This window comes from Nanorana parkeri, unplaced genomic scaffold (assembly GCF_000935625.1).
Source record: "Nanorana parkeri isolate BGI_ZX_2015 unplaced genomic scaffold, ASM93562v1 scaffold1853, whole genome shotgun sequence".
NCBI classification, from domain to species: Eukaryota; Metazoa; Chordata; class Amphibia; order Anura; family Dicroglossidae; genus Nanorana; species Nanorana parkeri.
The window spans coordinates 191,450-205,946 of record NW_017308121.1 but is presented as its reverse complement, the minus strand read 5'-3'; the positions used below and the strand labels follow the sequence as shown (position 1 = coordinate 205,946).

Here is a 14,497-nt window from a genome sequence, read left to right as displayed (position 1 = left end):
GCAGGCTCGCCCCCCCCCCCCCCCGTACCTCCGCCGCCGCAGTTTTTTCTTCTTTAACATATTAACAAGCACTCACATAGCACAAGACTTTAGGCCACATTCACACCCGCACGTTCCGTGAACACATGTCACATTCACAACGTGCACAGCGTTTGCCGCATGTTCCTATTGATTTACACCTAAACATGCAACAAATGTCGAAAAAAACTAATGTAGCAGATCTTGCAACACATGTTTTGCGTTTGTGTGCATTTTCATGTGCACAAGTGCGGAGCAAAAACATGCATCTTCCTGGCCGTGTTTGGGGTGCCATTAGAAATGTATGGTCATGCAAGCCTGTTACCGTGTTTCCGGGAATGCGCACCAGACGTGCACAAATCCGTGCACTTTTGGTGTGCATTTACGTAATGCACAAGGGTGAAAGCAGGCTTACAGTTGAGCTCTGAAATAGCTGCGACTAATAGCTCTCATGCAGGACCAGGACCCCAGCTGTCAAATTAGCAGCAGGTTCCAATGGCTATACGCATGGTGTTCCCTCAGTAGTTATGAACTTAAAAAAAATATTGGGAATGAGCCCTGTATTGTTTATACATTACACTCTTTTAACCTCACTCCACTATCTCTAGTTTATGAAGTTTTCAATAAGAAATGCTACAGGAAGATATTTCTGTATGGATTGTTTCTATTTCACTGAATACATTGTTTCTATTTTACAACTATTCAGGCATTTTTATAACATCAGTAACACTGGCTACAAAGTACACAAAGTTTTAGTTGCGTGTTTGATTTGTAATGCAATCAATCCATTGGGCCTTCCCACTGCAAGTTAATTTGGAGATATTTCTTACATTATGGGAACGTGACTCTAATAAAACCTGACACAAGAACAACCATTATGGGGAATTATTTGGATTGTGTTTATGTAAATAACTGCTAGTAGTAAAACCATCCTACTCCCTAATGGTTTATTTTCTGTTCCTGGCCATTTCATTGGGAGTTCATTGGTTATGTCAAGACCATGCATTTTTTTAATCCTCTTATTACAAATATTTGTTTTCATGATGTGGGCTCTTCCTGTTTTAGTGATATTGCTAATAACCCACACATGGAATTCCACATGCTTCCATATTTGTATTTCATTACTCCTGTTTTTGCATAATTAGTTTAGCTGTAATAATGCATGTTTGAGTACAAAATGCTAAAATAAATGCTCAGATTGTGAAATAAAGAAAACTGTATTCCTATCACGAAAACAGTTAATAAGCTTAGTGGAAAGCTTACATTAATACACTGATTAGGCATTGTCTGTATCAACAAAAGTGTGTTGTTAGACATATTTGTGACCTATTAGCCAGTTATACAATGGAGAAATATTTATATTTCTGATGTTTTAGAAAAAGATTTACAGGAATTAATGGACACCTACTTGTAGCATTCATATACACTGAGTGGCCAGATTATTATGACCACCTGACGTTTGTAGGCAAATTAGCTATAATTTCGCACTGAAGTTGCCACAGGGCCAGACCATTATAAATAGGGAAGCGGGTTGTTTACCACGACAGTAGAAGTGATTTTTTCTGAAGATATGGGTAAACAATGCGATTTAACAGCCTTTGAACGTGGGATGATTGTTGGCACTCGGAGCCATGGAACGAGTATCAGCAAAACAGCAGAAATCGTTAAATGTTTAAGAGCAGCTGTTGTTAAAGTGTTTAAAGACTGGACTGCCAGCCGAAAATCTGGGTCTGAACGTGAGCATTGTGGCCGTCAGCGACTAGTCAATGTTAGGGCAGAACGGAGAGTGGCAAGACTGGTACAAGGCAACAGTGCATGAAATTACTGCAGATTTTAATCAGGGATCCTCTCAAATGATCTCTGAACGCACTGTTCGCCGTACACTGCATCATATTGAATATGGAAGCCGAAGGCCTGTTCGAACACCTTTGCTGTCTGCAGCTAACAAGATAAAATGTCTCCAATTCGCAAAGGAACACAAAGATTGGACAGTCGAGCATTGGAAAAAAAGTCATGTGGTCTGATGAATCGCGTTTCCATTTGCATCATGCAGATGGCAGAGTGAGAATTTGGCGGGAACAGCATGAAAGCATGCACCCCACATGCATGAGTACAACCCTTGGTGGTGGGGGCAGTGTTATGGTTTGGGGCATGTTTTCCTGGCATGATTTGGGCCCTTTAATTCGTGTGGAACAACGTCTGAACAGCACAACATACCAAAGTATTGTTGCTGAGCAAGTTAATCCTATCATGTTGATGGCGTATCCCAATGGAGATGGCTTCTTCCAACAAGACATTGTGCCATGCTATGGTGCTCGTATTGTGCAGGAGTGGTTTCAAGAACATGAGGGATAAATATACCTTGCTTAGGTTGCCCCCCCATCACCAGATCTCAAGCATTTGTGTGACGAAGTTGAAAGAGCCATCAGGCAGCTGGTTCCACAACCATATAATCTCACAGAACTGGACAGTGCTATTCATTAGGCATGGTGTCAGATTCCTCGCATCACCTTTCAACATCTCGTGGAGTCAATGCCAAGAAGAATCGCCGCAGTATTGAAGGCAAAAGTTGGCCCAACGAAGTACTGATGGGGGTGGTCATAATAATCTGGCCACTCAGTGTATTGTTAACAAGAGAAAACAGCTGACCTTATTTTGTGCACTTGTCCTTCTGTATACAACACCACTTATGCAACTTTGTTTTTCTAAATAAAGAATTTACAAATAAAATAAACAGAATGGCATTTAAAATAATGTAATTCTTTATAATGCTGCTGTTCGGAGTATCTAATTTTTTTCTAGGAATTATATTTCGAGCATGTCCCTTGTGGGTTTACAATTTATCTTTGAATTTTTTTTTTTTTTTAATTATTAAGGTTTGGTTTTGACTGTGCAGTATACATACGTGATCTATGATATGAATCTGATATTTATATGATTAAAAAGGAGTATTTATTTTTTGAGACACTACTTTTAATCCCCACATTTACATTATTTGTTTTTGTATGCAGTTATTGTGTAACAAGTAATAAACTGGCATGTTAATGTGCAGCATCATGACACACCAGATTCTAATGCTGGGCACACACCTTACAACCATCGCAAGACGTTTGTCTTGCGATGGTTGTAAGGTAATAAAAAAAAAACGTACGATCTGCCTATCTTGGACAGGCAGATCGTACTTGCGATGATCGCAAGCTCGCCCCGCTGACGGGCGGGCTTCCGATGGCCGTAATGTTGAACGGGCAGTGTGTGCTTGCACATACCGGCCCGTGCAGCATTTATGTTACGAACATGCCACACACCCGCCGACAATCGGACGTTTCTAGGCGGGTTTTCCAACATGTTCCTAAGATAAAAGTTGTGCGACCTTACAGTAGCAGAGGTCGCACGCCTTCCACACACCTTGCGATAATCGTACGGATTTCCCGTGATTATCATACGATTATCGCAAGGTGTGTGGGCACCTTAAGTGTCCCAGGAACCATACAATGTTTAGCACTCATGCATATAGCATTGTAAGGTTTTTTTTCCCTGTTATATGGCTTTTATGCATCTGTATTCTGGTAGTGTTTGTACTCATGTTTTAGGACTGTGTTCTTCCATGCAAAAAATATTAATGAAAGAACAAAACAAAAAAACCCCCACATTCTAAAGAAAGTTGGATGTACCCATAAATGCAAGACAATAAATACATACTCCAGTCATTCCTGAAAGCTTAAGTGAACACAGCCAACCTTGCCCAGTTGCTCCAGTGGTCTATTTGACTTTAATCTAGTGTTGCTGTTTCCCTAAGTAACATTTTTGAATGCACAAACTATTTTTTGAATCGGTACCATTTGTCATGTCACTTCAGTGCCCACAACAATATGTGGGGAAGTTTGTGGAATGTATAGTATACAGTTGGAATCCCTTATTTGTTACTTTCCTCTGCAACTGCCTTGCCCATATACTTCCACCTTCAACCTGAATCACATTCTAACTGAAAGAAAATGGTGGAGTTGACACTCGGAACAAAAGTTGCCCTTTGCCCATAGCCAATAGATTCCTTATTTAACGTTCAGTTACTAAAATACTAATAGTTTGCTCTGGGCTAGGGATCTACATTTTTTTTTTTCTAATTTTCCTTCCATCACTTTCCATAAGTCAGCCTTACTGTGTTATTGTCTAATCTGCAGGCAATAAGTGTTGGGTGATTAATGGCAGGTAACAGAAGATATAGTTTTCATGAATAATAAAAAGGGTGGACCTATTCTCAGTCATTTCATTTGTTCCTATTTATTGAACACAATTTGTTTTCAACCTTTGAATAGCACTTGTTTTTTTAGGAGGTCTGTTATGTATTTTATTTCATGTATCCTTTCTACAGACCACAATATTTTAAGATAATCGAAGAGTGTGTGTCCCAAATGGTTTTACATCGAAGTGGTGTGGACCCTGATTTCACTTACAGGAAAAGATTGGATATTGACTTCAGCGACTTGCTAGGTAAGTCCTATTATTCTACTAGAATACAGGAATTTGACTGCTGATGCTGCTTTTGTAGTTTATGTTGCCTGTAGATAATGTTCTTTTCTATCTACTGTTGTTTTGCAGATGTTTGTATTGATAGAGCGAAGACTGAAGAATTTGAAGAAACATATTTGGAAATGAAAAAAAAAGTGTGTACTATATTTGTTTCTATATATACTATGGAGTAAAAAAACAAAAAACAAAACACTGTTTATGTATGTAAAATATATTTAAAGAAAAACCACAGGCAAATAAAATCTTACCACTTGCAGGGCTACCCGCGCCCTGCAAAGGTTAAGTGCTCATTTTGCCTAGGGAGATAAAATAACAGAGATATAATCACCTGAACCACGATCCCCGCTGGATCCAAGACACTCTCCCCTTGCTGACCTTATTTCAGGCCGGAGCCACATCAGTTAAATCGTAACACTATCTGAAGACTCACTTCAGTTTGCGAGTAGGATGCTAATAGTGCACAGGCTGTGTCAAGAGAACTCAATGTGGCAATCTACTCTACTTAAGCTGCTTCTGCCCACTGCAACAACAAATATCATTCAACCTGATTGCCCCTTCGGTCTGGGTTTGTGTGCCTTATCTCCACCCTCTTAGGTCTGTGAGTTCCTTTATTGCGTGCATGGGTGTGCAGTTTTGTCAGCGCTTTGTAGGGGCACTTTTTTTTTCTCGGAGGTTCGCCGATGATCTCTCAGCTCAACCCCCCCAGCACCAGAGAAGCCGACAGTCTGCTTTACAATTGTAAACAGAGTCCCAGCGTCTTTTGCCGCCTGGAGTCTGTTTATACGGGCCTGGTGCCAGTGACGGACTATGGATGCACTGGTCACTAAGGGGTTAAATAGCCCTTTTTGGTACATCAGCATGTCTAAATATTGCCCTAACTTTATGTCTAACATTAGTTCACCCCAAGGAGATTTTCTTAATTTTTCTGGATGTGTATATTTAAATACTGTATATATGTAACTCTTGATTTACGCCAGGGTTCGGTTACAGAAAGTATGGTTGCAAATGGATACCAAAGTAAATAGAAACCTGTATATAATGCGAGTCAGTGGGAAGTGAGGTAGTTAGGTTCCAGGCCTCTTTCAAAAATTACATAAGTGACACAATGCACTATATTTAAAGCTTTGAAATGGATATTTATACTGCTCCAAGGGTACCCCTGTGTTCTCCAAGTTTAACCCTGTGCTCCTCCATATCTCCAAGTTTAACCCTGTGCTCCTCCATATCTCCAAATTTACCCCTGTGCTCCTCCATATCTCCAAATTTACCCCTGTGCTCCTCCATATCTCCAAATTTACCCCTGTGCTCCTCCATATCTCCAAATTTACCCCTGTGCTCCTCCATATCTCCAAATTTACCCCTGTGCTCCTCCATATCTCCAAATTTACCCCTGTGCTCCTCCATATCTCCAAATTTACCCCTGTGCTCCTCCATATCTCCAAATTTACCCCTGTGCTCCTCCATATCTCCAAATTTACCCCTGTGCTCCTCCATATCTCCAAATTTACCCCTGTGCTCCTCCATATCTCCAAATTTACCCCTGTGCTCCTCCATATCTCCAAATTTACCCCTGTGCTCCTCCATATCTCCAAATTTACCCCTGTGCTCCTCCATATCTCCAAATTTACCCCTGTGCTCCTCCATATCTCCAAATTTACCCCTGTGCTCCTCCATATCTCCAAATTTACCCCTGTGCTCCTCCATATCTCCAAATTTACCCCTGTGCTCCTCCATATCTCCAAATTTACCCCTGTGCTCCTCCATATCTCCAAATTTACCCCTGTGCTCCTCCATATCTCCAAATTTACCCCTGTGCTCCTCCATATCTCCAAATTTACCCCTGTGCTCCTCCATATCTCCAAATTTACCCCTGTGCTCCTCCATATCTCCAAATTTACCCCTGTGCTCCTCCATATCTCCAAATTTACCCCTGTGCTCCTCCATATCTCCAAATTTACCCCTGTGCTCCTCCATATCTCCAAATTTACCCCTGTGCTCCTCCATATCTCCAAATTTACCCCTGTGCTCCTCCATATCTCCAAATTTACCCCTGTGCTCCTCCATATCTCCAAATTTACCCCTGTGCTCCTCCATATCTCCAAATTTACCCCTGTGCTCCTCCATATCTCCAAATTTACCCCTGTGCTCCTCCATATCTCCAAATTTACCCCTGTGCTCCTCCATATCTCCAAATTTACCCCTGTGCTCCTCCATATCTCCAAATTTACCCCTGTGCTCCTCCATATCTCCAAATTTACCCCTGTGCTCCTCCATATCTCCAAATTTACCCCTGTGCTCCTCCATATCTCCAAATTTACCCCTGTGCTCCTCCATATCTCCAAATTTACCCCTGTGCTCCTCCATATCTCCAAATTTACCCCTGTGCTCCTCCATATCTCCAAATTTACCCCTGTGCTCCTCCATATCTCCAAATTTACCCCTGTGCTCCTCCATATCTCCAAATTTACCCCTGTGCTCCTCCATATCTCCAAATTTACCCCTGTGCTCCTCCATATCTCCAAATTTACCCCTGTGCTCCTCCATATCTCCAAATTTAACCCTGTGCTCCTCCATATCTCCAGATTTAACCCTGTGCTCCTCCATATCTCCAGGTTTAACCCTGTGCTCCTCCATATCTCCAGGTTTAACCCTGTGCTCCTCCATATCTTCAGGTTTAACCCTGTGCTCCTCCATATCTTCAGGTTTAAACCTGTGCTCCTCCATATCTCCAAGTTTAACCCTGTGCTCCTCCATATCTCCAGGTTTAACCCTGTGCTCTTCTTTAGCTCCAAGTGTACCCCATGTGCCTTCAGCATGATTCCATATGTGCCTATGTACATCTCCATCTGTTATTCTGTGCCACCAGCACATCTCCATATGTGCACCACCATACCTCCAAGTGCCCCTCTGTAGGTGTCCACAGTTCTTTGATCCCCTTCCTGTGCTGCAATCCTCCACCTGTACCCCAATCTAGCTGCCAGAGACACTGCACAGTACTGTGCTGTTGTATTAAAGGAGATCTATGAGGTGAGTGATTTTCACTTAACCTCATAGTTCGAGCCAACGTGTGACAATTAAACTGTCACATATTGGCTCAATAGATTGGGAAGTGAGCGAACACATACCGTCGCTCACTCACTTCACAATCATGTCCCTGCAAAGAGCTGTGACGTCACTCACGGCTCCCTGCAGGGATTCTCCCCCTCCCCGCTCCGATCCTCCAGCGCTGACTGACGGGATGGATGGGGGAGGGGGCAGGTACAGCTGCCTCTGCCTCTAGATAGGCAGAGCCAGCTGTCAATCACGCAGCTGGGTGGATCTCGACTGTAATGTCGGGATCCATCCCGGTTGCGGCGGTCTCAGTATACCGCGAGCCTTAGCTCGCGATATACTAAGCTTTGGGTCACGGGAGGAAGCTAGTTTATGTCCTCCCATGACCCTTAGGAGAACTATGGGGAAAAACACTGACCCCATAGTTTTCCTTTAAATCCACCTGCAGTTGGACTGTATAGTGTTTCACTGCAGAAAAGAAATGGGGCCAATCACACGCCTCTCTGAAGGTATGGCATGATGAATAAGTATCTGCAAACAAACTGCCTCCTGCTACAGCTATTTCAAATTTTGACTCATCTGTCCAGGGTACCTGCTGCCATTTTCCTGCGGCCTTGCTGCTAAAAAGCCATACCTCCAACTTGGAAACAAGGCTAAGCGACTCAACTGTGCATGCAAAAATTAGGAACTGTAGTGCAGAAAAATTGCAGCAGGTGCTCTGGACTGATGAGTCAAAATTTGAAATATTTGTCTGTAGCAGGAGGCAGTTATTCGCCAAAGGGCTGGGGAGCGGTACAATAATAAGTGTCTACAGCAACAGTGAAACATGGTGGATGTTCCTTGCAAGTCTGGGGCTGCATTTCTGCAAATGGAGTTGGAGACTTGGTCAGGATCAATGATGTCCTCAATGCTGAGAAATACAAGCAGGTGCTTATCCATCATGAAATACCATCAGGGAGACATTTGATTGACCCCATACTTTATTCAGTAGCAGAACAAAGGCACCAAACATACAGCCAATGCCATTAAGAACTATATTTGGCATCATTAAGAACTATCTTTGGCGTAACAAAGAATAAGGAGCCCTGGCATTAATGGTTTGGCCACCACCTGCTCTCAAAATCATCAAGTCTGTCTGGGATTATTTGAAGAAACAGAAGGATTTGAGGCAGCCTACATCCACAGAAGGTCTATGGTTAGTTCCCCAAGATGTTTGGAACAACCTACCTGCCGAGTTCCTTCAAAAACTGTGTGCAAGTCTACCTATAATAATTGATAATGTTTTGAGGGCAAAGAGTTATCACACCAAATATTGATTTGATATGAATATCTCTTCTGTTGATTTACTTTCTAATTTTGTTCATTGATAAAAAAATTAACTAACACTTTTATTTCTGAAAGAATTCTTATATGGCATTTTTACACTCCTGCCTAAACATTTTGCACAGTATTGTATTTATTTGGAAATCTTATTTCAGGGGCATAACTACAAATCAGAGGGGATCATAGGGGCATTTTTATGGGGCCCCCTCTTCAAAGAGAAAGAGAAAAATAAAAGGGCATTTTAGTGATATAGCATAGGTTCTGTGCTAAAATATATATCTTTCTACCATAAGTTTTGGTGATCAGTAGGAGGAAGAATGTCCCTTGTCATTAGTGGGAGGAAAAATGTCCCCTAATGTTAGTGGTTAGTAGGAGAAAAAAAATGTCCCCTACATTGGTGGTCAGTAGGAGAAAGAAAACTCTCTTATATGTATGGTCAGTAGGAGGAAAAATGCCCCCCCTTACATTGGTGTTCTGTAGAAGGAAGAATGACCCCCTCATGTAGGTGTTTAGTAGAAGGAAAATTGCTCAATTGCATTGGTTGTCAGTAGGATGAAGAATGCCCCCCACATTGTGTTGGCTAAATGTTAAGATGAAGCACTGAGATCTTGAGGAATGCTAAATTATGTTTTACTTGCTAAGGAGGACATTACATCAGAATACAGCATTGTGCAGGACACATATAGATAGGAAAAATTTGTGTTTATCATAGATGAGCATGCATAAAGAAAACTAACATTGCACTATTGCTGTGATTTTATTTCTTCTTCGGCTGCCTTTCTCCATTGATTGGCATCACCTTTTGGTAATTTCTCTATTTCTTCCCACAATGTTGGTTCACCTATGCTATGTGTTTTAGCAGTATATGACAACTTGCAGGGTGTTGTTCCCTTTGTTGCCCAAGTGGATCTTCTAATTTAAAGTTGTTTAGCAGAATTTAGTATGGGACTTGGCTTATCCATTGTGAGTCCCACCTCTTGTTCTGACTCCTGTGCAGTTTCACTTTGCTCAGCTTCCTTTGCTGGTTCACTGAGCAAATTCAATTCACAACTTCTCGGGATCATTGTTTCTGGTGATGGGTTCTCATCTAAATAATGTTGCAGCTTATTGTCACTTTGCCAGTCTTTGGGTGGAAGATTCTATATCCCTTACTTGGTTCACTATAGACCATCCGAAAACCTTCAATGGTTGTGTTCGCCAAATTGGATAGCTTCACGTTTGGAATATAGGCGTAAGCTTTACATCCAAAAACTCCAATGTGCCCTAGGCTAGTCTTCTATCCATGCCACATTTCAAATAGGCTTCTTTCAATGGCTTTTGATAATACTCTGTTCTGTAGGTATGTTGCTGTCATGACTGCTTCTCCCTAGTGCTTCTTAGGTAGGTTGGTGTCTGACAGCATGCATCTGGCCATTTCTATAACAGTGCATTTTTTTCTGTTCTGCTACACCATTTTGTTCAGGACTGTACTGTGTGGTGGTCTGTGTGGTGGTCTGGTGTACTATACCTTGTTTCTTCAAATATGATTCCCCTTTCTTACTCATGTATTCCCCTCCATTGTCTGTGGATATAATTTCTTGTTTCCATTGAAATGTGTTGCTGGACATGGATCATTCTTGTGCTTCATCAGATAAGTTGTTGCGTACCTGGAATAATCATCAATGAAAGTCAGTAGATATCTATTCCCGTGGGAGTTTTCATTGTTCCGTATATTTCACTGTATATGTGCTCCATGGTATGGGTGGTCTTTCTTTGAGTGGCCTGTTGAAGTGGGGTAAGTGTGGCCTTTGCTTTCATACAGCATTTGCATGTCATGAGCATTTGGCAGGGCTGTACGGTTATATCTTCTGATAAGCCTCTCTTTATAATGTCGCTTATGGCTTCTGCCCTAGTCGTCTGTACCACAGGTGGATACATTTGTTGTGTAGATTATGAGTGGCTGTTTTGATTTGTTCATCTAAAGAGATGGATCTGTACAGGTGTTCATCTAGTTTTTCTTTTGCAAGGATTTGCTTATTGTTTTGGATTGTACATTTATCTCCTCAGAATTGAATGTGAGATCATTATTAGCAAGGGTTTTCACTGATAGAAGGCTTCCTTCTAGGTCTAGGACATGCAGTACATTTTTCATAATGATACTCTGCTTGTCCCCTGATGGTGTGATGCAGTTCAAGAATCCTTGACTGTTACCTTCTGCAGTAATACTTTTCCCGTTTGCTAGGAAAACTTTGTCCTTTGCACTGAAATCAAGGTCTATGAAGAAGGTCTCATCACTAGTCATGTGACTCGTTGCAGTTGAGTCAATACACCATCCACATGGTATACTGTTCTGAGTTACTTTAAAGGTAGCCCTCCACGATGTTCCTGCAGTTTCGTTTGCAGCTGTCTTAGCTGTTTTTCTGCTAGGTGCCTCTTGCTTTCGCTGCTCGGTTTTCCTGATTGAACAGTCCTTTTTCAGGTGACCAGTCTTTTTACAGCGAAAACACTCTCTGCTTTCTTTATTTTGCTTTGCACTTTCATGCACCTTAAGGGCTTTCTCATTTAATTAATTGAGTAGATGTTCTTTCCTTCTGTCATATTCATCGATTGATTTTCCTTTGGTGTATTCTAGTGTTAGTTCCTGCTCGGATCTGGTTTCTAGAACGTTAATAAGAGCACTGTATGATTCTGGAAGGCTGCATAGAAGTAATCCCACCACATAGCTATCTTTAAATTCCTCTCCATTTGCAAATAGCTGTTCTACGATTTCCAGCATGGCATTCACATGTTCTCGCATTTCCTGGCCTTTTTCTAGCCTCATCTTATATAGCTTGCGTAGCAGATGTTGCTTACTGTTCAGGTATGAACGCTCATGCTGTTTTTGTAATGCAGTTCACATACCTTTAGCTGTATTCTCTTTTCTTATGTGTATGATCTGGTTGTCTTCCACTAGCAAACTTCTAATTGTATTTGCTTGCCTGTTGTTCTTGTCTCATTCCTCTGCGGGTCCATTAGTGTGTCTGTCTGTATTCAGTACTTGCCACAAGTCATCTTTGCTAAGCAACATTTCAAGCTTGAACTTCCATAGCTGCGTAGCTGATAGTTGGTATTGTTGAGCTTTGTCATTGCAAACTTCATATCTGAACTACTTGCCATCTTTCAGTAGCTTGTCTGGGCCCATAACCTGTTTTTTTAATGCATTTAGATGAAGTACTGAGATCTTGAGGAATGCTGAATTAAGTTTTACTTGCTTAGGGGAACATTACATCAGAATACAGTATTGTGCAGGAAACATATAGATCAGGAAACATCCTGTGCATCATAGATAAGTATGCATATAGAAAACGAACATTGTACTACTATGCCATCTACAGCTCAAAATACAATCAGTCAGAAATACAATCAGCCACATAAGAATATGCCAACACCAACATATTCCAACACATTTGTGGTCAGTAGGTAGACATATATTCATCTACACTGAGGTGTTGTTTGTATTTTACTGTAGGAATATAGCAAATTAATATAGTGCTTTTAAAGCAATGACCTGATTATATATTTTTAAAAAAGTGCCTGTACATATATTCCTTAATGTAATTTGTTTTTTTTTAAATTGGACATACTCCTAAGAATTATGTAGTACACATTAAAATGGCAATTTCAACTTTCAAGTGCACTGAAAAGTAACAACATGGTTCTTGAAACTGTCACTTGGACCATTGTCTGTCATAACCATTATCCTTTTTCACAGGAAATAAACACTATGGATTTCTCAATCTTTGGCATTTTAATTCTTTCAATCCCCATGAATTTCAAAAACTCCACAGGATATTTCTTTTCTGAACAATGAGACAGTAATACAGTGAAATCTCTTCATTATTGGAGATTTATTTTTACAATATGTGACTTAATCTCTTATGTTTTTAATCTGTCTGCATGATTCAGAATGTCATGGTCATAGAGAGAAGCATATGTGTCTTGTGTCATCAGTTTGACAAATGAACACAGTTATTTTGTAGAAATGTGTTGCATACAAATTAGACCTTTTCTCTCCCGTTCATTGAAGGACACAGGGCAACAGATAGTAGATCCTGAATGGTAGGGTATATCACCACTTGCAGGAGTAGGACGCTAGGCACATAACAAAAGACAAGAGAGCCTAGGGGCGGCCCCTGCCGGTGGCCCAACCCCTCACTTGCTGACAAGTCTCCGGTTTTTTGCCTAGCGTCAGGAGTAAGGAGCTAAAACATTTTCTCTAGGAAATGTCATTTAACCCATTCATGTTAGCAGGGGATACTTGTAAATCTATTGCTGCAGTGAATTGGGAATCTGTACATGTACTATGCACTATATATAGAATGCACTTCAGCAATAGATTTACAATTCTGCACTGCTAACATGAATGGGTTAAATGATCCATAGTACAACTACATGTTATGTATTATTATGTACTACACATAATTTAATCTATTCATGTTAGCATTGGATAATTGTAAATTTATTGTTGCAGTGCATTCTATATGTAGTACATAGTACATATAGAGTGCACTGCAACAATAGATTTACAGTTATCCTCTGCTAACCTGAATGGGTTAAATGATCCATAGTACAGGGCTACATATGGATCATTTAATCCATTCATGTTAGCAGAGGAGAATTGTAAATCGATGGTCTCCAGTCTATTAGCAGTCTGTAATCTATATGTACGACATATAGAGTACAGACTGCTAATAGACTGGAGACCATCGATTTACATATATTTACATATATCCCCTGCCTAATAGTTCCTCCCCTTGCCCTCACTCACTGCGGGAGAGCAGCGACGAGTCCGCACTGGTCCAGTGGGAGAAGCTCCAAGTGGGGTTCTAATTTAGCTGACCCAGAGGTGCCGGCCTGCTAAATTAAGATCTCACCTGGAGCTCCTCCCACCGGACCAGCAGTGACTCGCCGCTAAGCTGAAGAGGAGCGTCAAAATGCCCTGTATCGGTCCTGATACCGATGCTAGTACCGGTATCGGGACATCCGTACTTTATACAGATAACTCTTGTATGTGAAATGTATTGTCTTTTGGTGACAGATTTCCAAACAGCTGAACTCCACCCAAAAGATTATTCTGTCTCTTAAAAACCTCAAAGGGTTTGTGTCACAATTGCATTGTTAAAGGCTATTTTAACTTTTGTTTTGACTTGCCACAATTTTAACAGTTTGTGTCAGGTTTATGTTCCAGTAGAGACATCCAGCAGATGGCAAGTGATATCCATGCTCCTTTTTTAGTTACTGTAGGGTTAGGGAGAGAGATGTGCCAGCTTGGGGCTTAGTGACAGTTACTAACAAAATAGAGGAAAAACCACTGCCCAGCTCCTTTCAAATTATAATAAAGAAGCAACACTCACCTTATTTATAAACATTAAATATGGCTGTTGATCTAGGAAGCATCCAATTGCCTTAGGGCAGCGATGGCGAACCTACGGCACATGTGCCACAGAGGGTACATAGAGGCCACTCTGGTGGCATGAGCCTAGGCAGGGGTGTTAAAATTGTATTGCCGGATGCCCAGGGCTTGCAGTTCTGGATGCTGTGCTGGTAGTGTTGTGTGTGT

General features: G+C 41.2%; 1 protein-coding gene across 1 annotated transcript in view; it reads left to right on the top strand.

Moving 5' to 3' along the window:
- LOC108799904 (protein diaphanous homolog 3-like) overlaps positions 1–14,497 on the top strand; it is a 177,135-nt gene that overhangs the window by 61,941 nt on the left and 100,697 nt on the right. Inside the window, exons 8-9 of the mRNA XM_018571841.1 lie at positions 4,388–4,506; positions 4,615–4,679. Of these exons, the coding sequence (XP_018427343.1) occupies positions 4,388–4,506; positions 4,615–4,679 (184 nt within the window). The remainder of the gene's footprint in view (positions 1–4,387; positions 4,507–4,614; positions 4,680–14,497) is intronic.